This window comes from Rhinoderma darwinii, chromosome 8 (genome assembly GCF_050947455.1).
Source record: "Rhinoderma darwinii isolate aRhiDar2 chromosome 8, aRhiDar2.hap1, whole genome shotgun sequence".
NCBI classification, from domain to species: domain Eukaryota; kingdom Metazoa; phylum Chordata; class Amphibia; order Anura; family Rhinodermatidae; genus Rhinoderma; species Rhinoderma darwinii.
Window position 1 is genome coordinate 21050473 of NC_134694.1, and position 24847 is coordinate 21075319.

Here is a 24847-nt window from a genome sequence, read left to right on the forward strand (position 1 = left end):
ATACACTGATTCCGGAAAAAGCCGAACAGAGACTAAGCGGCTGAGCGCTCACACGAGCACTTTTGCTGCTTCATTTTAGCGATTGGTGGGGGTCTCAGTGCTCGGACCCCCACCAATCAAAACTTCTGACGTGTCACTATGACAGGTCAGAAGTTTGTCAAACGTTTAGTTACCCTTTAATAATAAAACAGTATGCAGTAAGCAACTAAGCTCCCTCTAGTGGCAGCTGCAGGTGGACAACTCTTAATAATTTAACTCTATGTGCAGAGGATTAAGAGATCTGTATTAGAAAAACAGAGCATAGTAATATCACTGTACTGTATAGTCTGTAATAAAGAGGAATCAAATGTACCCACATATCATCTAAGTTCCTAATCATAAAGAAAAAGCGATTGGATTGCAGGATGAGAAGCCGCTTTCCAGACTCTGAGCTAACGTCGCTTCTTCGCGTATGGAGCCTGAGCATATGGCAAATCAAATACCAGTATAAAGACTAGTTCCCCCCAGGAAATAAACTGGGACATGTCTCCATTCAAATTACAGCCGTTACAATTAATCATCATTTAGAGGAACTAAACTGACACAAAGAACAGCTCTACATTTGTAATTAGAATAAACTCCATCATATTAGGTGAAGACTGAAACAATTACAATAAACTTAATACAAACATGAACATTTAGAAGTGTTCCTACAGTGCACTGGGGAATTCACACCATAGGCTGTTAGTGTCACCCCCATAAGAACAGATTGTTAAGACGTTAGAAGATACCTCCACAAAAACAAAAAAGGAAAAAAAAGATTGCATTAAAAAAATATATTGCTTAATTTGCAAAATTTGTTGTACCGGAGGAGCCATAGGGTACAAATAAAGAAAAAAGGGGTAAGGCGATGTGAGTTACATATTTACATATGTTTTTCCGACACCAAATAGAACACTCCTATAATAAAAAAATAAAAAATAAATAGTCACATACTCCCCTTTTAAATCTCCTGCTGCTGCCATGCCATCAGCTCCCTGGTCCCCTATCAGTCTGTTTAGTAGGCGTCAGCAATAATATTGCTGTACCGACAGTCAGGTGTCAAGCATGGCCCGTCCCCACTGCAACCTAGTAAATAAAGACCTGCCGGGGACTACAAACAGTCTGCCGGGTATATGAAAGCTATGTATGCCGATTTGTTATTTTTACCAATATGCAAGATATACTGGGGCTTTTGAAAATATTGTAAAATCCCTTTGAGAGAGGAGAGGAGTAGCAAACTGTGACTGGGTGACTGAAAAACAGCCCCATACCTGCTTGAATGGCTGACTATTGTTGCGGTCACTCAACAACTTCCATCTCCCATTACAGCAGCTCTGGAGAACAAATTGTAACTCCAAACTGTGCCGAGTATAAAAACAGAATATTCTTTGGATCATGGAAGTTTTATTATGTGGAAGGAGATGCATTTTAATTATTTTTTGCACTAGATTCGATAGATTTATGTTACTGTTGAAGAATTTATGAGCAGACACATGTCTGCCTCATCTTTTTATACTCTTCTCCATATTAATGGACACGATCACAACCATAGCCAGATAATACACATTGACTACTGTAAAGGGATAATTACATAAAGCTTTTTCAGAAGACCTTTGGGAGGTGAAAAAGGGATTATGGGCAAAAAGAAAGTCTGCACAAGGTAATTCCTTGAGTAGGAGCATACTGAGATGTATGGAGTACAGTAGGGGTCCACAGTACGGACGCATATTGCACTTCATGTGGCGCAGTATTGTTTCTTCGTGAGGCATCATACATTCTTCTAGATTCAATACTTGCAACGTCTCTGTGCCTAATGTAAAAATCAGAGGCCCATGGAGGTACAGCAAAGGCCCTTAGCAGGATCGTGCAATATAAATTCCAAATATGGCCATGTGCACGGGGCCTAAAGCGTAGAAAATGCCATCTTCTACTTTAACACTGAAAGGATCTATAACCAAAAGAGAGATCAGAGTAGGGCTGGGCAATTATGACCTAAATCAAAAGCCTGATTAATTGAACATGTAACCTCGATTACGATAAATGAACGATTGTTTAGGCCACACCCCTTTTGCATACCACGCCCCTATTTGCATGCTATGCCATTGAATAAATATTTATTCTGAGCCTGTTGTATACTACGGTGTGTACTGTACCCGCTGACACTGCCCCCACACAGTTTAGTGCCCCATAGTGTTCCCCACATGGTATAATGCCCCATAGCTGCCCCCACAGAGTATAACAACCCCATAGCTACCCCCACAGAGTATAATACCCCCATAACTGCTCTCCACAAAGTAGAATGCAAACATAGCTGCCCCCACACATTATAATGCCCCTATAACTGCCTCCACACTATATAATTCCCCTATAGCTGAAACCACACAATATAATGCCCCCCATAACTGTCCTCCATCATTTCTCTACCATTGGATTCAACTGTATCTGCGTCCTGAAAACGCAGATACAGTTTAAGCCTGGGAAAAAAATAATTGTTAAAACTTAAATTTGCAAGGTGACGTCGATTAATTGCGCTAAATTTCGATTAATTGCCCAGCCCTAGATCAGAGGACCAAATATAACACTATATACCTCTTGGGCCATAAGTAACACAGAGATTGATCAATGTAAACCTCATAGATATAGTAGAAAAAAAACAAACCAGTTGGTTACAATGATGGTAGATAAACCATCTTGATTGTATTGTAATCTAACATATTGCTGAAGACAAACCATAAGACGTTAACCTATGTGCGACAAGTAACCATGGCCTCTGCTGGGCACCATCTTTAGGTCTCAGCACGATGCTTCCTTTTGAGAGCTTGTCAGCCCAATTCTTTTTAGTCGACACAATTTTTTTTTTTACAAAGCTCTACGGTGGATTAGAATATACAATTCTCACTTTTTTTATACTTGACCTTTTTTAAACTCGCAAAAGGGTGAAATGCAGGTATTGTATAAATTAATTAATTCTCATGTCACTATCAAATTTAGTTCTGACTCTAGGAACACGATTTAGGGGTTCAGTCGGATGATAGATGGCACAATATATTACAGTCAAGTTGTCCTCTCCTTGTGTTGATCACAAAGTGGTTAAATTTATGTGGATATATAAGACTATTATCCTTTTTCTTTTCTGTATATAATTGGGCTGCGTCAAACCTCTAGTTGGATGAGGTATGGCGCTCTGGATGCTGTTTTCATGCATATGATTTGGACTTGTTCCAGAATTAGGGAATATTGGTCAAAGGTTTTGGCATTTATACAGCTGAAAATGTATACGGAAGTGCCGTTTGACTCTCGTTTGCCGTTTAGGCAATATGCTGTATTGTTATTTCATTCTTTACATGAAAAGAAATTAGTTACAAGACTATTATTTTTGGCAAGGCTTCTTATAGCGAGAGGATGGATGTCTGCCCATTTAATAATGTGTGAAGCTTGGCTTAAACTGGCAAAACATATTTACAACTATGAGCGTTCTTTTAAAGTTGCGGGATCAGTACAAACCTCAGCGGCGCTTTTACTGTGGTCTAACGTATATGTTTTAAGTTAATTTTTTTAAATATGTTTCTCTGTCTCATGATCCATGGGGTGGGGATGAAGTACAGATGTAGCCATCTTTAACTTGATTCTGGTAACTTGCTGCAGCGTGACAAAAAAAAAAAACATGGGAAGGGGCACCTTCTAAAACTGCCGCCTCGGGAACCAATAAAGCTTGTCCTGTCCTTAGGGCCTGGTCCCTGTTCACGGAAGAGCAGTGGTCACTCTCCATTACTCAATGGGCGATATGAAGTCGGCCATTTATGTATATCCCTTTGATCTTCATGGGCACCCTCGTTGTTTGATTTTCGGGAGTCAGACCATTGGTACTCCCGCCAATCCTCACTCTGCTAACATATCTTGATGATAGGACATTAAGAATTTTTTCCATTTCTAAGTCGTTCACACAATAAATTGCAGTGGTTAAAACTGATAAACTAAAAATTACAAGGTCTTTCTATCTCGTTTGTTTTAACCCCTTAACTGATGTATTGGTCACAGGCGGGTGCTGTTTCCAGCTCAGCAACAGATATATCCATTACTGTGATCTGATGGGTACTGCCCAATGTACTTTTGGGATTGTAGCTGGACGGCAGCTGTAACACACGGCTCTTCTGCCGTCACAATGTGCGGGATCGGAGGTCACTCCGATAACACCGCAGTTTAACCCTTTCCCGACACTTGACGTATCCATACGCCAAAGTCGGGTAGGGGAAGTATGGAACGGGCTCACGGAGTGAACACACTCCATACGATGCCGGTGTCGGCTTGGCTGTTTGTTACAGCCGACACTTCAGAGTAACTAGCGGCCTCGTGCTCGAGCACGATCCCGCTCGTTTAACTCGTTAAATGCTGCGGTCAATAGCGACCGCAGCATTTAAATCGTTAGAAAGAGGGGCGGCCCCCGATAACAGCTCATCGCGCCCCCTGCAACGCAATCGTGGGGTAGGGGCGATGGTTGCTATGGCTGCCTGGGGTCCGAATGAAGACCCCCAGGTCTGCCATCTTTGAGCACCTATTAAGCCATGCCTCCGGCAGGGCTTAATAGATGCCTGTCAGAATCGCGATATACTGCAATACATTAGTATTGTAGTATATTGTGCAAGCGATCTAACGATCGCTGGTTGAAGTCCCCTAGTGGGACTAATAAAAAAAGTAAACATGAGTTAAAGTTCTTTTTTTAATTTAAAAAAAAATTAAAAAAACCCCCCTTTTCCCATTTTCCCCCTAGAGAATAGTAAACCTTGTATTATTTAACCCGCACGGTGAACGCCGTAAAAATAAAAAAAATTGTACACGCCAGAATCTCTATTTTTTGGTCACCTAATCTCCCATAAAAAATGAAACAAAAAAGTGATCAAAACGTCGCATGTACACCAAAATTGTATTATTAAAAACTACAGCTTATCCCGAAAAATATAAACCCTCATACCACTTAAATCGACGGAAAAATAAAAAAAAGTTATGGCTCTCGGAATTTGGCGACACAAAATAAAGACGTTATGGCTTTTGGAATGTGGGGAGGAAAAAACTAAAATGAAAATCTCAAAAAGGGCTGCGGCTGGAAGGGGTTAACCCCTTAGAGGTCACGGTCAATAGTGACCATATGAAAGCGATCTGAGAGGGAGCTCCCCTGTCATGCCATCGGCACCCCCAGGCGGTGCAATTGTGGGCTGCCAATTGTTACTGTAGCTGCTGGAGGCATAAAATAAAAATACTACGGCCCTTAAAAGCTAAATAAACTCAGTTATGGTGGAATTCTCCTTAAAAAAAACAAAACAAAAAAACTACTCCTCCACAAGAGGGCGCTACATGACACACAATACGTATATAAGAAGCACCGTTCTAGAAGCTAAATTTTGAGCCTATATACCTGAAATCTTTACTAATGGGCTATTACGTTGCCGGAAAGCTTATAATATAGATCACCATTTCTGAATTCATATACCCACAAGTCTTGGCTGCCGCACACTAGTAAATATTCCCCACTGTTCAAACATGATAAGTGGCATAGAGCATTTGTCTCACATGCAGCTCATAAAATCATGAGAACTTTGGGAGAGACATAAACATCTTGTCAAAGGAGCCGGCCGCTCATTACAGACACGCCAAGCTATGTCATACATCTGTAGACAGACAGACAGGTTTTACCGTACGCCATTAATTGAACTTTCAATTATTCCAGAGAACACGGTACGTTTTAACTCAACCAGATTACAATACATTTTATTCTGACGCTTGTTTTATTTCCCGAGTAAAACAAAACTGATTCAATTTCGCTGCAAAGCCATAAACTGCGGAGAGACATGAAGTCCAAGATGAATCAGGTTATTTGAGAAGGAAAAAGATGCCAATTTAATCCTGCAGAGAATAGTGTCTCACTTCCAGGCTATGAGCTGGCGTTAACTGATCAATGATGAATAATGAGTCTTTTTATACACGTTTAAATTGTAGAAATGTTAGCTGTACACGATTACGCCATGCAGAGATGGTGATGGGTTGGAGCTAGAATCATCTTTTATAGATGCACCCCCCCCCCCCCTTAAAAATGGTTGGCATACATACCCCATTATTATAACATAAGAGAACTGGCCTTTATGGTTGCTATGGGTAGCATCTTAACTTTTTGTTTGCTAGTTTTTACACTGAAGGCCCATGGTGTGGAAAGAGATATAGGGGTTATATAGTGGGTAAAGGCTTGGCCAAAAAGCTAGCCAACTTATACCAGTGGTGTAAAGATAAGAACTGGCCTTTATTATGGCACCCATCCAACTCGGACAGAAGTGTCAGTTTGTTTTCCCCTCCATGATCTTTCCGTGACCCATGGGCCAATTTATTTACCCCTTATTTGTTAACAATGCAGTTCCTCTGGAGATTGGTGTCCTGCACAGATTCTTACTACCCAACAGCAATGGGCATGTGAATAACTAGGGCCGGGCCCCCTCTGGTCTGTAGCAGCCACATTGTCTTCCACTTGGGATCAGTTGTCTAAAATTTCATCTCTGCTTTACGTTAACCTGTAACTGGGGGCTTATACAAAATGCATTACCCAGTTTCCGACAAGTGTCAAAAATGTAATGGACGGCTGTCAGTTGCCGCACCGTAATGTACATTTTTATCATGTTGATCTTGCGGGTACGGCGGGTACGGCCAGTGCACCTGAGAGATCAGTGGAGGAGCGGGGCTGACATACGTAGCCCTGCTGCTGCCAGAATCAGGCAAAACTCAGATCCCAGCAGTAACCCCTTTAGTGCTGCGACCAAACATGAACGCAGCAGTGTATTAGGGAGGGAGCCCCCTTGTAATAGTGTTCGTCGGTACCGGCGCCATAATCCCTGGGGCGTCACCATGGAGACTGAAAAAAAGTTGCCAGGGCTGTCTTATGCGTATGCCTATTAGAATATACTTGGAATGGAGCGACAGGGGGCACGCTCAACCATCGTGACATTCAAACAGGGAACACATAAGATCAAATGGATGCCATAGGGGGGGTTCCCATGCTTTGAACTCTCTTCAATGAGCCCGAATGTAAAGCTGCTCTGGTGGGACCGGCGCATCCATGCTTTACATGGTTGGTCATTTATTTCAAATGCTACATTTCTCTTGCAGCGGCCGTGAATGGTCGGATCGCATTTGCCGGTGATCAAGGCTGATCGCAAGTGGTCAGAGACGCCAGACCTGCTTCTATTTAAAAATGGGTTGATTTCGTGCATGTACAATAAACTCATGATCTCGTGGACCTCATAAGGATGTCCCCATGCAAATTGTCGTGGGATTGCATCCTTTCATATTTAAAAAAAACAACAAATCAAACATGGCAGAAAATACTTTTTACCATATCATTAAAATAACCTTTGTCATTAAACGGACTACATTAGGCTCACTATCAAGATCACATGACATCTAAGAAGAACAGAGGCGTCTACCTTGGGAGGTTTGGAGCAGAGGCAGACGTGACCACTGCCGATGGGGACGAAGGCGTTGACGGTTGGGGAGACTCTGGAGCTCGGGGAACTCTTCCCATTCGATACCAGATGCCCATACTGTTCAACTCCCTGGACAATAGATTAAAAAACAAATTTAAGATAAAATGTAATTCAGGTGAATTAAGAGTTAATCTACAAAAAATGTTGACTTTCCTTTCCTAAGGCTGCAGTGCTGCGTAAAAGTATTTACCCCTTTCCAGATTTTCGCCTGTGGTTGCATATTTGTCACAGTCGACTTATGTTTGTCTTTAAACAAAATTTTAAATTACATTTTAGACAATAGAAATCTTAGTAAACATAAAACAGTTAAAAATTGTAACTGCATATATTTAACCCTCTCACGATCAAGGCCTGAAGGTCTACAGCAATTAGAACTCTCCAGCCATTCGGAGGCATCAGTAGTCACGTTCCGTATTCCTGGCAACACTGCTTAACGATGGGAGCCATGACGCCAGAAATATGACACGTGAGCGATGAGGCCTCCGAATGGATGCATGTAAGCAAAATCAAAAACAGGAAAAAGAAAAAAAAAAAAAAAAAAAGGAAAAAAAGTGCTCAACCCCTTAGTGACCGGTATATTTTAGGCCTTAATCACCAAGCAAATTTTTTATGTTTTTCCATCGTTGCAGTCAAAGAGCTATAACTTATTTTTGCGTCGACATAGCTGTGTAAGGTCTTGTTTTTTACGGGACAAGTTGTATTTTTGTAGAGTTTTTATTGGTACCACTTTGGAGTACATGCGACTTTTTGATCACTTTTTATAAAAAAAATTTTAAGGCAGGATGAACAGAAAACAGAAATTCTGACACTGGTTTTTATTTTATTTTTTACGGCCGCCGTGCGGGTTAAATATTGTTATAACTTTATAGTTGCGTCGTTAAGGATGCGACGATACCAAATATGTGCCATTTTTTTATTTATAATAAAGCATTTTGTAAGGGGAAATAGTAGGTTTTTAATTTATTTTTTACTTGGGATTATTTATTATTAATTAATTTGATTAAACTTTTTTAACTTTTTTTTTTAGTCCCACTAGGAGACTTGACTATGCGATCGTTTGATCACTATTATAATACACTGCAATACTTCTGGTTGGGTGAGAGAGTGAGCCTCCTCCCTCTAAAACCACTTAGATGCGGCGGTCCCTATGGTCTGACGATTCTGAGGGGTTAAACGGGGAGGGATCGATGTTGATATGGATCCCACCTGCTCGAGCAGATCTGCTTCCAGCTCTCATCTACCTCCGGTAGGTGAGAGCAGGGAGCCTTTTCTGCTCCCAGCAGCGCAGAATTATTCTGATGCAGTACCGTCAAAAAGGCATATGCATCAGAATAAAGCACATTAGGGACCTCCATGAAAAGGCGTATTGGCGGTCACGGGTGAAACCTTAAGCACTCAGACTGGATGTGGTGGTATCATGAATGACAAATATATGTAGGCACTTTCTAAAATCAGCAAATGTGAAGACGTAACTGCCCCATTACACTAGTACCACCAACTTTAGCAGCAATGATAGCAACATAACACTATCTATATATGGATATGAATCCTTATAACCCTGGCTGAGTAAATTTACCCCTTCCTTCTTTCTCCGCTTTATTTTAGACATGTCTATTTTCAAGCATGAGCTGCTCATTCATTGTGACATATCTTCAATAACATGGGACATCTGGAAGTGGGCAACTGGACTTTATCGTAACCCTACACCAGGCAATAGGCAGCAATGGCGTCGTACAATAACTAAAGTCTGTAAACCTGATCACACTCACCCTATAAATGTATACTGAGGTGGGGCCTGTTTAGAGCGGCTCAGAATGCGAATGTCACAGATGGCGGCTTCCGTGGAGTCTCTTGGGATAAACTTAATGCACAGGCGCTTTTTTCGAAAGGCAACTTCCTCTGTAGGGAAAAAGCCAGATACATCCATTTTTGCATACTTTTCATTGCACGGATGGTTTGTTGAGCTCTTAGAACAATTTTTAAGAACAAACAAAAAAGTTAAATAAAAAGTTTCCACAACAGTTTTCTCCAGTGCATGCAGGCCGGACTGTTCTATCTACTTGAAGAACTTCATTGTCCTATGGAAAACATTGCCCAACACAAGAAAACCTAATGATCACATTATGATAGACTGGTAGGCAATGTTAAAGAGTACTTATAATGAGAAGTTATTTTTTTACAAATCAGTAGGACATGTGAATACATGAAACCTTGTAAAATCTCTTATTTGGGGATAGTGTCATCACCCTGTTCACATTGAGTTTTTTGCAGGCAGAAAATTCTGCCTGAAAAAATCAGCTGTTTTTTTTCAAGTGGTTTTGCACCACACGCGATTTTTGAGGCTTTTTTTTTTTTAGCTAACTCGTCAACAGAAAATTTCTGCCGTATGTAGATGAGATTTCTTCATCCACTTTGCTGCTAGTGTGTTTCGCAGGAATTCTACTTTTTGTGAACGTATCTAAACTAACAACTGTACCTTAGGCCCTGTTCACACAGAGTTTTTTGCAGGCAGAAAATTCTGCCTAAAAAAATCAGCTCCGGTTTTTTGAAGTGGCTTTTTTTTTTAGCTATCTCGTCAACAGAAAGATGGAACAACCGCAAGCGTCTTGTGCCGAAAAACGCGTCTCCCATTGATTTCAATGGGGTTTTTGAGGCGGAAAACACCTCAAGATAGGGCATGTCGCTTCTTTTTCCCGCCAGCGTTTTTTTTTGGCTTGCGGTAAAAAACGCCTCCACCTCCCATTGAAATCAATGGGAGTCAATTTCGGATGATTTTTGCTGCAAAAAAACTCAGTGTGAACAGGGCTACTTCCAGCAAGCTATAGCCCTCTTTCTCTGCCTACAGGCTCATTGTAAATGTTGTTGAAAATTCTTAATTACCTCAAACCCATCTAGTGTAAAATTGTAAATAGAAAATAGGGAGGATAGGGATTCAGCTGTATCTTCTCTCTATTACGGTGTCTGTGAGACTGCAGGAGGAGTTGTGATTTTTCTTATTTTTATCAGATATGCGCTTTACAGAGGACCTGTCACCTCTTCTGACATGTCTATTTTAGTAAATTGTTGTATTCCCCATTAAATAAAAATTATGGGGACATATTTTCTTGGAAATTTGCGTTGTGCCATTTCTCTGCTACTCCTGTAAATGTATGAATAAATTGACAACTGGATAATACCAATTTCCTTGTCAAAGGGGCGTGTCCCTACACATTCTCACTCTGTCAGCACTGATTGGACATTGTCAGTCTGTAGGGACACACCCCAAAATGTTAACACCAAGTGGTCAATTTTTTCATACATTTCTCTGAGGAATAACAGAGGAACAGCACAAAGTAAGGTTGAAAGAAAAGATACTAAAAAATTATTATTTTCTGGGGAATACAATCATTTACTAAAACAGACATGTCCAGAGAGGTGACAGGTCCTCTTTAAGGTATGTCTTAAAGGAGTTTTCCAAACTTAACAAAAACACAGAGAAGTACTTATATATGTGTCTGAATGGTCAACAGATGATGCCACCTTAGCTCAGGAGTTATTATTTTTATATGATCATTATGTTACACAGCTCTGTGCAGCACACTTTCATTTTGCTAGAGCTTTCTGTGGGTAGGATTACTATTTAAAGAACTACAGTTCGCATGATACATCTCCCCTCTCAGACATTCCCTTTATTAACAGTTGCCTGCATGTCTCTATATTACAAAGTGTAAGGTGGTGCTGTAATTACTTATGTCTGCTACTGAGGACCAGTCTTGCTGCTGGACTCTGCACTATCTACTGCAGGGGCAGACATACCATACAGGGTCCCAGTAGGTAAGGAGGCCCAGTATAACACTAAAAATAGATTTCTACTGTAGATTAGATTGCATGTAAGGGAGTGAGCTAATGCATGTCACAGCTCACATTTATACTTGTGGATTGGATTGAGACTTAAAGGGGGTGCTATATTATGATATATTTAAGTGAATGGGGCACCTATACTGTTATTGCACAGGGGCCATATGCGGTTTGTGTTCACCCCTGATCTGCTGCCCAACATGTGAAACACGATACCTCTAGAGGAATGGAGCAGTGAATATAAGAGGCATGTAATGTGAGACCCCTGTATTGCAGGGAGGGGGAAATGAGAGATTACCACGTGTTCAGAGTACAGAATGTCACACAAACAGGCGAAAAATATTAGGAACATGGTCATGTGACTGCATGAAAAACTTGCTAACAGAGGCATTCCAGCTACAGACAGCACATTAGTAAGTTACTATTTTATTGCAGTTATACATCTGCACATAATCTTTAAGGGTTTTTTTGATCTTTAAAGACAGTAATGAAAATAAAGCAACAATATCCAAGTTAACTCAGAGCTATAAGTCTGTAGAAAGTTCGGAAGTTTCCTCGGTCCCTGTTGACCTTCAATGGAAACCACAATTTAAAAAAAAATAACTAAAATCAATTCAAAGACATTCAACACTGGCTAAGACTTACGTGTATCAACCGTCTCCGGGATGGGTATGAACCCCACAGGTAATGTGTCTTTTATATCAATCAGTTTCATGTCCACCAAGACATTTCCTAAATGACTCTGTGGAAGAACAAAAGCAAGATGAGTAGATGACAAGTAATCAAAAGAAATTAAGTTGCTGGTACTGGAGAGAGATGGATACGTTGTTTTTTTTTTTGTTTGGGGATGGGATAATAAAAATAAAAAAAGGGTTGCAATATGGTAAGATAAACAAGGACGCTTCATACGAGTGTACCTGTAGTGGGTGGGGGACATATATTTAATGTTTGTTTCCTGCTGTATGTTACTGTGAGGGGGATATCCTAATGGGACTCACTAGAATTAAAACATAAAAAGGGGATGATGATAATATATAGAGAAAAGAAAGAAGAAAAAAGTCGAGATAAATGGGTGGACAATTTTTTAAGGATGGGTTTAGAGGTCTGAATGGAAAGTGTGTATTTTGATAGTTTAAAAAGTATTGGTTTGGTGACTAGAGACCCATTCCCATATCCCCTTTATAGATAAAAAATGTATAGGAAGGAAATTGGTGGGAAAAAAATAAGTTACTGGTACGTTTTATAACTTACATTCTCTCTTGAGAAGACTCTGGTGAAGCAAAGATATCTTGTCACCTTGGACTTAAATAAGCCATCTTTCCAAAGATCTGCATCTAGACCATCATTTGTATGAGAAACCTGTCATGTGACACAAAAAGTAGGAAAATAAGTACAGACCTAGCTACGCATGTACAGATTCTAGTTGTTTTCTAGAAGAACAAATTAAAATTTCTGAAAGATATTAAAAAACAAAAAAACACAGCAAAAAAAAAAAAAAATACCCAGAGCAAAAATAAGCCTGATTGGTAATTATTTCCAGAACATACCACAAACAATCGAGCCTTAAAAAGGGAGTATTTGGGGGGGAAACAAGTTTTGGACAACTTTCTTACCAATACGTCTCTTTATTGCAGTGGGCAGTGACTGGCTGCCGCGGTCATATGCTGTGAACAAGATCACATAATACTGTGAACAAGGAGTGGTTGGGGACAAAGGAGACCAGCGAAAGGGAAATGGTGAGGTAATAAGTAGGCAAATAACTTTTTTGTATGCTGCCCCACACAACCCAATTTTAAACATTAATGAAACCCCTTTAATACATTTAAACCTTATTTATGTTAAAGCAAATGTTTTCAAATTTAAAAAACCGTCAAAATAAGGGCACAGTAAAAATAAAAAATAAAATGAATCTGGACCATTTTAGGACGAAAGCTCACTTCGAATGTTTCGTTTTTCGACCGCATCCACAGGCATAGATAGAACAAAAATGATATAGCCCTGAGAAAGTCAGCGACTGACCAAAGAGACCTTCCACGTGTCGGCAAACTCATATTCAATTTGGCAAGTGAAATTTTAAAATAATGACTAAGCCACACACAGTATTTCTATAATCCTAACTGTACATGCGTTAGAAAGCAAGTTGGAGACACTTGTATCCTGTCTTACTGGCTCCTAAGTGGTCAGACTGGTACCTTGTTATTTTTCACTCTGCGTAGTTTGTGATGCAAATTCCTAGTTGGTGTTCATTTGAAACTAAAGTGTTGGAATGCAAGGGAGAGCCAAATAACAGCAAGTAAAATACACTTCACTATTTAAAGAGTACCTCCAGCTAAAAATCTTCAAATATTAATGCAGTCACTGTGTGTAGTCCGTGTAGTGAAGTTTTCACTCCAGATACTGCCTTCAGTTTATAGAATAAGGAGAAACTAACTTTGTTTGCCATATTCGTTTTCATAGGTGTGTTTCTTCCGTCACCTGGTCACAGAGGTTCTCACCCTCACACGAAGGTTTCCCTGGCAATATCGTTGATCTTTTAATACAGTCACACTGGCCATCTATTGCTACGATTGCTCAGAAACGCGTAAACCATGACAATAATTGGCCCGGGTAGAGATTGGTAAATAATGGAGGAGTAAGTCCAAATCCTGCAGTCAATGTAATCCTGAGCAGGAACCCCATCAATGAATATTTATGAGATAAAAGGGCAACAATCCAGTTGAAACAATCGGCCTGCTATGTGAACATAGTTGCATTATGGCTCCATACATGAGCCATATAGATGTTGAGCCAAGGAAGGGTTTGGAACCTGCTTCGTTGGGATAGGAAGGGCTTTGCCAAAGCTTGCTTCGGGGAAAGGATTTCCTTACTCCATAGTAAGGGAACTCATCCCATCTTTAGCACGAAGCATAAGGCTTCTGTATGGTGCGATAATATGGACATGTTCAGGAGTTTTAGCTGAAATGACCTAACAGGTCTCCGTTTTTACAATGGTGCACTACTAGAATACCCAGCTTCTGACTGCAAATTACTGGCTCTTGAATTTATTTTCCAGAGGTTTGGTGCTGGAATGTTGAGCAGATTATATACTTCAATAATTTCATGCTTTGCAAAACACACCAGCCAAGTTCAAAACCTCAAAAAAACATGTCCCATTTTCCCTTGAGAGCACAAAATCTTTAATGAATCGTAAATTTGGTTTGGCTGAAGATGTAGATTGAGACATTTTTATACATTTCTAAAACAGAAGGTAAGTCGTGAATAAATTGTGGTCATTCCTTCCTCGCTAAATCCGGGCAAATGGAAAGGCTCCAAAAAAACGTAAGAATTTAAAAATACCACAAATAGGCAGATTGCGAAGTCTAGACCAGACTATTACTAAATGTGATCTTTTTACATGTATCTAGGACATATCAGAAGATCATTTTGACTAGACTTCCCCTCTAAAGAGTAGAAGCCACAGGAAAGTTGTTGTCCCAGCCTCAAATATGCATTTGACTTATTTGTGCAAGTGAATTGAACATTGTAGGTTTCCCCCAGAACATTTCGTTGATTAAAATCTTGTGTAGCCCAACTACTTAGCTTTATAAAAGATTCATTGTAAATTTGTCTAAAGGCTGCTATATACTTAAAGAGGCTCCGTCACCAGATTTTGCAACCCCTATCTGCTATTGCAGCAGATCGGCGCTGCAATGTAGATTACAGTAACGTTTTTATTTTTAAAAAACGAGCATTTTTGGCCAAGTTATGACCATTTTTGTATTTATGCAAATGAGGCTTGCAAAAGTCCAAGTGGGCGTGTTTAAAGTAAAAGTCCAAGTGGGCGTGTATTATGTGCGTACATCGGGGCGTTTTTACTACTTTTACTAGCTGGGCGTTCTGACGAGAAGTATCATCCACTTCTCTTCAGAACGCCCAGCTTCTGGCAGTGCACACACAGAGCGTGTTCTCGAGAGATCACGCTGTGACGTCACTCACAGGTCCTGCATCGTGTCGGACAAGCGAGGACACATCGGCACCAGAGGCTACAGTTGATTCTGCAGCAGCATCGGCGTTTGCAGGTAAGTAGCTACATCGAAGTGGATGATACTTCTCCTCAGAACGCCCAGCTAGTAAAAGTAGTAAAAACGCCCCGATGTACGCACATAATACACGCCCAGTTGTACTTTTACTTTTCAACACGCCCAGTTGTACTTTTGCAAGCCTCATTTGCATAAATACAAAAATGGTCATAACTTGGCCAAAAATGCTCGTTTTTTAAAAATAAAAACGTTACTGTAATCTACATTGCAGCGCCGATCTGCTGCAATAGCAGATAGGGGTTGCAAAATCTGGTGACAGAGCCTCTTTAAGATAGCTGTTGGCCGAACAGCTATTTCTCCCGACCACCAAGCATGTATATTTTTTCAATGAGTGGGGAAAAAGCCAGTTCTAGACTCCTCTGGCATCAGTTTATCTCCCATGAGAAAAAAAAATCAGGCATGCTGACATCTAAAATGCCCAATCTCTTCGAGGGAGAGCCGGGAGACCCCCCATGCACATTAGATTATCGACTGATCCCGACAAAATCAGCGGGTTTAGCTGACATCTATCTAATGTGTTTAGCCACCTTTAAACAATTATTCATAGGCCACATCCATTCCGCAAGATATCAAACAGATAGAACAAAAATAAAAGGTCTTACTGTAGGACCCCATACAACTTTACCAAAATTCCACCATGCACATCTTCTATATCTTCAGGCAACATTGTGCAGTACAATCCAATGCTTACACATATACAAACGTTACACAGCTCCTAAAACAATTTGTGCTTTGTATTATCAAAACTCCTCAAAATTCCCTTTTCCTGACTGAACATAAAGCCCATCTGGAGAAATTTAGGGGTTACATTTGCTTTTAGCTGGAAATAGAGTCATAATACCAATGTAATATTTTTTTTACCTATTGTACTAAAGAAACCAAAAATTCTGTAATTTGTCAGGGATAGAAAAATTCCATGTGCCAGGTGGCCAATGTGCCTAGAAATTTGCTGTTGGCGCCAAACTTTGTGAGTGGTTTTCTATTGCTATCCATCACAGGTCTTATTGCCCAGCCTGTCACCGTTCGTTAGAAAAAGGAGCAGAAGCACTAGTTTGTTTTTGTGACCAGTGGAAATCACAGAGGTCGGACCCCCACCAATCGCAGTGTTATATCCTAGTAATATGCCATGACATTATTAGATGGAAATAGCCCTTTATTTGGTCACTACTGTACCTACTCCAGCTCCAAGGTTTAGTTTCTTGGGTAAAATATTATTTAAAAATAAATAAATAAAACGAGTATAAGATGCCGTTTGGAGACATATAAACAAGGAGCTTTTATTGTAAATTTATTTTTTTGCATATTAAGCATGACAATCTTACACATCTCATGTGAAAGTGTAGAAAAGTTTACTCAAAAGTTGTTCTTCATTCAAATAGAGATAAGAGGAAATGTAAAAAAGACGTTATACATACAGTTAATATGGAAGTGAAAGAACTTCCCATTACTGGTTTATGACAAACACCCAGATGTTTACCTAGGTTGTGACTGAAGATAATTGTATTTTTTTGTGAACTAGATATAGATGCAGAATTTAGTTAACTAGTTAAACTTCAGTAGTACAACTTTAGGAACCATGCAATTCCCATAGACAAACAATACGAGTCAAACCCATGGATTTGTTGTTACTTGTTTGTTCCCTACATTTAGGGTTCCAGTTAAAACTTTAAAGGGGTTTTCCAGTCCCACAAAATTGACGGCCTATCCTCCGGGCAGGCTATCAATATGTGATCGGTCTTTCAGGTGTTTTGATGGGGGTACAGCGATCTTATGAGCCCTGCTACCCCTTAATTTCTACTTGCTCACTGTGAATCGTCGACACACTTGTAGGGGCGATTCACAGTTTTAGGCCTCATGGGCATGGCCGGGCCGCGGCGAAAGCCCGCATTTTCGGGCCGTGCTCCCATACAAAGTATGGGAGCACGGCCTGTAAAATATGAAAAGTAGGACATACTCCATAATTCCCGGAACTGTTCTACGGCACAGGCACCTTTCCGTAGCAATACGGAAAGGTGTCCGCGGCCAATAGAACTGAACGGGTCCACCCATGTTTTCCATTGCCCCACATGTACTTTTATACCATTGAACCGGATGCCTGGTGTAGCTCATAGTGCTCTCCGGTTTCAGATCAACTGTTCAACTAATAAAACCCGATCCTTTAAGCTGCTGACAAACACTTCATGTCCTGATATTTCCATAGGCCGTTTTGTAGTAAGTACCGCAACAAAGGACAGACATGTTTTCTATGCTGTTCTGTTATTTCAGCCTGGTTGACATACTACTTTATGGCTAAGCTGCTGTTGACTTCTGGTTGACCAGGAAAGCTCTGTCATTGCCGAAGACTGACAAACTTAATTATTGGAAAGGTGGCATCAAATGATACCACCATGTTAAAAGCCCCAGCAAATCATCCCTTAACATGCTCTTCTCCTTTCATTCTGTTCTGTCTCAATTTATAGGCAAAGCTGTGAGAAATATTTTAAATAATTCCTAAAGTGTCTCACAGAAGATAATTCACGCTCCACTCCTTTGCACAAATCTAAGATCAGATCTGTCTCCGGCTGGAAGGCACCTGGCCCATGGCAGAAGCCCTCCCCCACACAGTCCTCAGCTAAGCCACATTCCCTCAGCGGACAATGGAAGGGATGAGGAGGAAACTAACACCTGGGTTCTCTGCAAGACCATTTTAGGAGTGTATAGCAAATCCTGACAAGGACCATGGGCCAGCCAATCCTCTGTTTACTGTTCACATTAAGATCTAAGTTTAGTGTTCCCCTTTAATAGAGAGTTGTTCAGCACCACTATAATTTTCAAACCTCTAGAGCTGTACTAGCAAACCACAACACGAGTAAACTAGCTGGCAAACAAAACCTGGTAGTGTGTTGATCTCTGTGGTGGATTTGCAACCCACAGTCGCCAGAGATGAACATGGCAATTTCGATGAGGAAACAGATTGTCTCGAACTAAGCTATTTATATGGGTTTATATACATAAGCATACACAACTATTAAAATCACGAGTCTAAACTTTTCCCCATACAAGTTATTGAGAAAACAACCACACCCAAAATAGAAGTATTAAAAGTATGTACGAGATCAGAAAAACATGGCTGCTTTCCTTCTGAAATAGCGCCACTCTTGTCCATGGGTTGTGTCTGGTATTGCAGCTCAACACCAGTGACTTGAATGAGGTTGAGCTTTAATACCAGACACAACCCATGGACAAGAGTGGCGCTGTATCTGTAAGAAAGCAGTTCTGTTTCTCTAATCTCCTACAACCCCTTTAACTACACAAAAAGAGAGGCCTGCCATACACACAAGATAGGGGACTGATGAGAGGACACTGAATACATTAAATTTAAAAGTGATGTCGCACTCCAATTTTTCTCCAAATAGAAACTAAAGGTTTAGCGTAAACCTATCTCCGTACTTCATGGTAATCTCAATCTGATGGTTCAACATGAACAACAGCAGGTGTCAAAATGTGTCAAAGGCGATCAGTTGTGGGGCCGGCTGCAGGGGAAATGTAGTATTACATGCCGTCCATATAATACATAGTCGGGACAGGTCCTCAAGTTCGAGAGCCTCTGTTTGCAGCGGGTCTTTCCTCTGGCTAATAGTGGATTGGGGGGGGGGGGTCAAAAAAGAACGCTTCCTGAAGGCCATTGCTTGGATCCAAGTCTGGAACTCATTTTAACAGTGCAGAAGTTCCCAACAAATGGTTATAATGTCAAATATTTCTAGCATATCAAGATTAGGATTATATTACAAGATGTGGTCAAGAGAAGATCATCTTGCTTTGCTATATTATTCCTTACTCAAAAAGTGTTACATTCCCAACATGATTGGAAAATGTTACAATTAAATGCAGCATCTGCACAGCACATTTACAGATATTCTGGATAGTGTCTGTGGGACATATAACTACCAACAGAACCCCATTACTTAAAATCAAAACGATGGATTAAATATAAATTTCAGGCAGTGAACCCATCACTTTGTGTCTGGGAAACTGCGGTACTGACCTGCAACTGCGCTAGAATCTGATGTGTATTTTATTTGCCTGTTTAGAAGTAAAGCTTAGTGCTCTACTGCTGACACTTAGCGATCGGTCTGACCCCTGTATTTCTGTGCAAAACGGAGTATCTTCTATAGCTTTACCTATAGCCAAAGAAAGATAAGTAGGACTATATTTCAGGGCTGTACAAAAAAAAAAACTGTTAAAAGGTCGAAATGGTGAATATAAAATCAGCTTAGCAAACAGGTTTTGCTTCCTGCCACTGACATTATCTGCCCCCTATCTCTCCCCACAAAAGCCAATTTAGACAGCTCCTGAAGGACATAGAGAACACACAGTGGTTGTCACATAATGACAGTGCTGGATGCTCCTCCTGCATTGGTTACTACATATAGCAGGCAGCTATGCAGGACTCATAGCTAAGTGGGTACATGAGGGAGAGGATAACCTGCTTGTGACTGCTGGGGGTGGGGGGGTTAGCACTGCTATGATCACAAGTTAAAAGGGGCAGCCATTGGGGGGCGGGAGCCTGCTGAAGCTAGTGGGGGGGAGGGGGAGACGGCCCGCTGGGACTAGTGGAGGGGAGGGGGGGGGGGGGAGACGGCCCGCTGGGACTAGTGGAGTCGGGGGGGGGGGGAAAGACGGCCCACTGGGACTATGATGCTAGGAGCCCGGCTCCCTGCAGTGTGTTCGGTCCCGGACATGCGGCCAAAATACGTTCCGTCCATTACGGACGTAATGTGCTCGTGTGAATCCAGCCTTAAAGGGGTTGTCCTATCAGCACAACCTGTTTTCCATTAGCACTATTGACATAGGACTTATTGGAGGGGGGTGGCGCGTTTCTCCCTCTATTAGCCAGGTCAGTGGAGAACTGCCAGAAAGGGAGACTTTCACTCTGTAGGACCAGGTCTTACATCATAAATGGGCATGATGCAATACTTCAATTCCCTAGCAGTGTAAAGGCCATGAGGTGCAGATACAGGTTGGTTAGAAATTTGTCAAATTACACCTGTAGAAGACTTCTGTAACGGAAAATTGTAAAGTTGTAGTTTCTTCAATTTGTAGCAAATGTTCTCGGCTTTACAGGTTAAATAAAAAAAATGTTTGCACATGAAAAGTTTAGTAAGGTCTAGTTCACATCAAGTTAAATGGCCTATGTTTGACACATATGCCAGAAAAAGCTCCTGATGTATACGTTAAACGTAGGCTGTGACGATGCCTAACAATGTCATCTGTACCCCATAAACTATAATGGTATAAGTTATACATATTTTATGAACTCTCATGAGCCAGATCATGACATATATGTTAAACGGATACCATTATAGTCTATGGATGACAGATATTTAGGCATCCCTAATGGATTGCACATTGCATTAATGGTTTTAAGGTCCAATGAAATAGTAGTTATGTGAAAGCGGTGGTTCTCAAGAAAGACAACTTCTGTCTATACAACCTACTTGGGCAAATAGACGTAATTTGGGCCCCCCCTCTAGGAGTCTGAATAGAGAGCCGCTCCTGCTCCAGCGGATCTGGCCACCCATACATTACATGGACAGCCATTCATTTAAATGACTGCCATGTAATGATATAATGTCAGATGAGGCTTCTGCCGGCGAGAAGAGCGAATCCTGAGATGTCAGAGTAGCTGTACGCTTTTTTCAGGTTACAATCCCCCAACAACATTACCTCAATGCACTTGTTAAGTTGGTAGTATCCGGCATTTATAACCACATGTAATACAGTTCCTGACCACCAACTACCGAAATTATGGCAACTTCCATAAGCTACCAATGGCATCTTATATAACTGAACATAGGATTCTGTTAAAATGTATCTAAGACCTCATGCACATAACCGTAGAAATCGTATGTAATTGCGGACCGTAATTATGGTCCGCAATTACGGACCCATTCACTTCTATTAACCACGGACACCTTCCCGTATATTTGCGGGAAGGTGTCCGGGCCGTAGAAAGCCTCCGCAAGAGATAGGATATGTCCTATCTTTTGCTTTTTACGGTCCGTGCTTCCATACTTTGTGTGATTACGGGCACGGCCGTGTGCATGGAGGTCTAACAGGTCGGATTTAGTACTCAAAACAGGTTTTCCGGGATATGAAAGAAAAAAAAAAAAAGGGAAGAAGGAATGCACAATGTTTTAACAAGCAATTAAAATACATTAAAAAAAAACATACAAACATAAAAAGACCCAAAAAAATAGGTATTACAGGTTTTGGAATAGGCAATGTAAAACATGCTGACACAAGGTTTATGTTCTGTACAAGGGCGGAGATTGAAGGAGGGTAAAGAAGAAGTAAAAGGAACAAAAATAAGAAGAAGGGTGATCAGAAAATTATACTAAAAAGGTATGGAAAATGTGCTGCTGCTGATGTACAACTTCCAGATGTCTCCGAGCCTGAAAAGGAAATGTGTTTTTCTCGTTTATTTGCGTTAGACTTTGAGAAATATTTTTCATTCAGAAACAAAGCCTTGTGTATTTTAAATGACTACATCAATCAGGATAGGCCATTACAGTACGTGGAACGATTTATCCAGGCCACCCATTCGACTCTTTAGGAGCAACTACACCAACCCATTCAGCCTTATAGAGATGACATAGTCAGGGCCGTATTTAGAGTTGATGCCGCCCTAGGCACTTTTAGTGCTGACACTCCCTATAACTCCCAAAGTAACTGAAACAGCGTAGCTCGCTGACATTGCGGCTCCAGCACTGGACCCAGAAAAGGTAAGTATAATAATTGTTTTGTTCCCGACGTACATGATAAAATAAATTCATAAAGCTCCATTACCAAAATGGAAACAAAAAGGAGTGTCCTCTTGGCATCCGTCGGACTGGTATATATCGGGATCCTTTTCTTTTTTTTTTTTTAAATGATGGCATAGCGAAGAAGTCTATGCTATTCCATCCTGAGGAATCCAACAAAAAAAAGACTATACCACACTGTATACATTTTTTAACATGGGAACCTATGTTTAAACGTATATCTCAGGGAGCTCCCGACATCACTATCCATGTACAGACAATGTCATTAGGAGCAGTGATGGAGTCCCCTAGCACCCCCCACCCCCTAATTGAAGCCACAGGAACTGCATCCACCCCCTAATTGACGCCACAGGAACTGCGTCCCCAGTGTATAGTGGCAAATACAGGCCTTGACTTATTAGGTGTACTTGATTCTACTAAATGGCCCATGAAGGGATGGATTTGGGAGAAATGTTACGTGCATTATATGGAAATAGAATACGGCTTCTCCTCCAGTCATCTTGGCCAGTAAGGAATCCCGAGGGTTGAGAGGGCTTCATGTTTAACCGGCAGACAGACTGGTTCCACTTAAAACAAGTCTAGGAGATAGGAAAGATCTTATATGTGAGCCATATCTACTGACATTTTACTGATAGAACATGTCAAACGGGCTGATCATGTAAATATAGTACTTGCTACGAAATAAGTTCAAATGTGCCCCTATTAAGGTATCCTATAGACAAGCGCATACATGATATGTAGGCAGCTGCTATAAGGCTCTGTAATAGAAGGGCCCAAACTCAGTTTAGCATCCCCATTTCACCAGAGGACTTGAAATCTCAAGAAAAGTTCAGGAAACAGGTGCAATGATCACACTGCCCATTTTTCCACGTAGGGGAGGACAGGATGGATGTAGGAGTGAAAACATACACCGGGAGGGGCATTTGGACTATTGCTATGGGGCCCACGCAGGTCTATGTTTTATTTGCTTATAAATGTCCTCAGTTAAAGTGGATCTGTCAGGTCTACGGAGAGCAGCATATAAGAGGGGAGACGCAGAGCTTGGGGATATACAGTTTTTCATGATTTGATTCAGTATTTTCATGTAAAAATCTGTGTAAGTGCTGCCAGGACTCATAGAAAAAACCTGTGAGTCCTGCTTCCTCCGCCCACACACAGTGATTGACAGCTCTCCCTGTATACAAGCTCATACAAGAAAAGCTGTCAATCATTCTGTGTGTAAGCAGGACTCTCAGGCTTTTCAATCATTCTGTGTGTAGGCGGGGTAAGCAGGACTCTCAGGCTTTTCAATCATTCTGTGTGTAGGCGGGGTAAGCAGGACTCTCAGGCTTTTTCCTGGCAGCATTTATACATGAAAATGCTTAATCAAATCATAGAAAACTGTATATCACCAAGCTCAGAGTCTCCTCCTCTATCCTGTGCTGATAGGAGATCTGACAGATCAACTTTAAATAAATGTGTTCTAGCCATATAATCCCTTAAAAGGGGTTATACGAGTTTTTAAAATTGATGGCTTGAATGGGACAGTGGTGCAATACCTTTTACAGCCACTACAAATGTAACGACGCTTGCAAAGTACGAACGAGAACGAAACTATGTAAACAATGAAGAGGCTGTGGTGCTCGCACGGGCACCACGACCTCTTCAAACAACTGATCGGTGGGGATGCTAAGAGTCGGACACCCACCGTTTTTAGATCCTAAGGATAAGCCATCAATTTTAAAAACCTGGATAACCCCTTTAAAAGGTCTTTTATTTTTTTTTATGTTGTATCAGTAAAAAATACCTCCTTTATTATATCTGCTGCAGTCCTCAAATGTTTCTAGTTTGAAATTTGATTCCACAAAGTCGTAAGCAGCCCCCTTCATGGTAAAACATTGACATTTCAAGTTCAATTCACAAACGAGTAACTTCTACTCAACTTGGCAAATGTCAGGACTGTGAACATCTGTTAATATTTTGCAGTCAAGACAAATTCCTCTTCATTTATTTTCTTGATGTCTAATGAATCAGTGGAGAAATGTGCCTCTACGAGAGTGCATGTGTTTACATGGTGTAGTAGACTTTATTAGAAGACATAAAAATAGCACAGCAGTAAAGACATGTCTATATAAAGACAAGCGGGATCTAGAGGATAGAGCGGTGGGGTATACAAGTTACATGGAAACAGATTAAAGGCACTGGAGTACAGTTCTCCAATACTCCATAATACTTACCCTATATCAGATTGGACCACCAATAAACAATTTTTGCAAGTCAATCAACCTAGGTGGATATGGTAGTTGTGAAAGGGTTTTCAAAGACTCAAATACGTTTGCACATTAAGTGAGTTTTATGGTTTTAGGTAAATAGAACGTAATTATTGGAAAAGAAATACAACTATGTGATTTCATTCATTCATTCTTTTCAAGATCTTTGCTTGCTGCCAGTGAAAAGGTCACTAGGCTGCTATTAAAGGGAATGTGTTATTAGAAGATGACCTATTGTTTAAATCAAACTTTTATTTTAAGCATAATTTAAGAATTTTTGGTGATGTTTTTTAAAAATTTTGCATGTCAATATCTATAATAACTTCTTGCCGCCA

At 40.7% G+C, this 24847-nt stretch overlaps 1 protein-coding gene across 4 annotated transcripts in view; it reads right to left on the reverse strand.

Moving 5' to 3' along the window:
* The window catches only part of MVB12B (multivesicular body subunit 12B), a 102645-nt gene that overhangs the window by 40178 nt on the left and 37620 nt on the right, over positions 1–24847 (reverse strand). For all 4 annotated transcript variants that reach the window (XM_075835476.1, XM_075835477.1, XM_075835473.1 and 1 more), the window contains 4 exons: positions 12633–12740; positions 12027–12123; positions 9314–9443; positions 7485–7613 (listed from right to left, as the gene is read on the reverse strand). In XM_075835476.1, coding sequence (XP_075691591.1) covers positions 7485–7613; positions 9314–9443; positions 12027–12123; positions 12633–12740 — 464 coding nt within the window. The remainder of the gene's footprint in view (positions 1–7484; positions 7614–9313; positions 9444–12026; positions 12124–12632; positions 12741–24847) is intronic.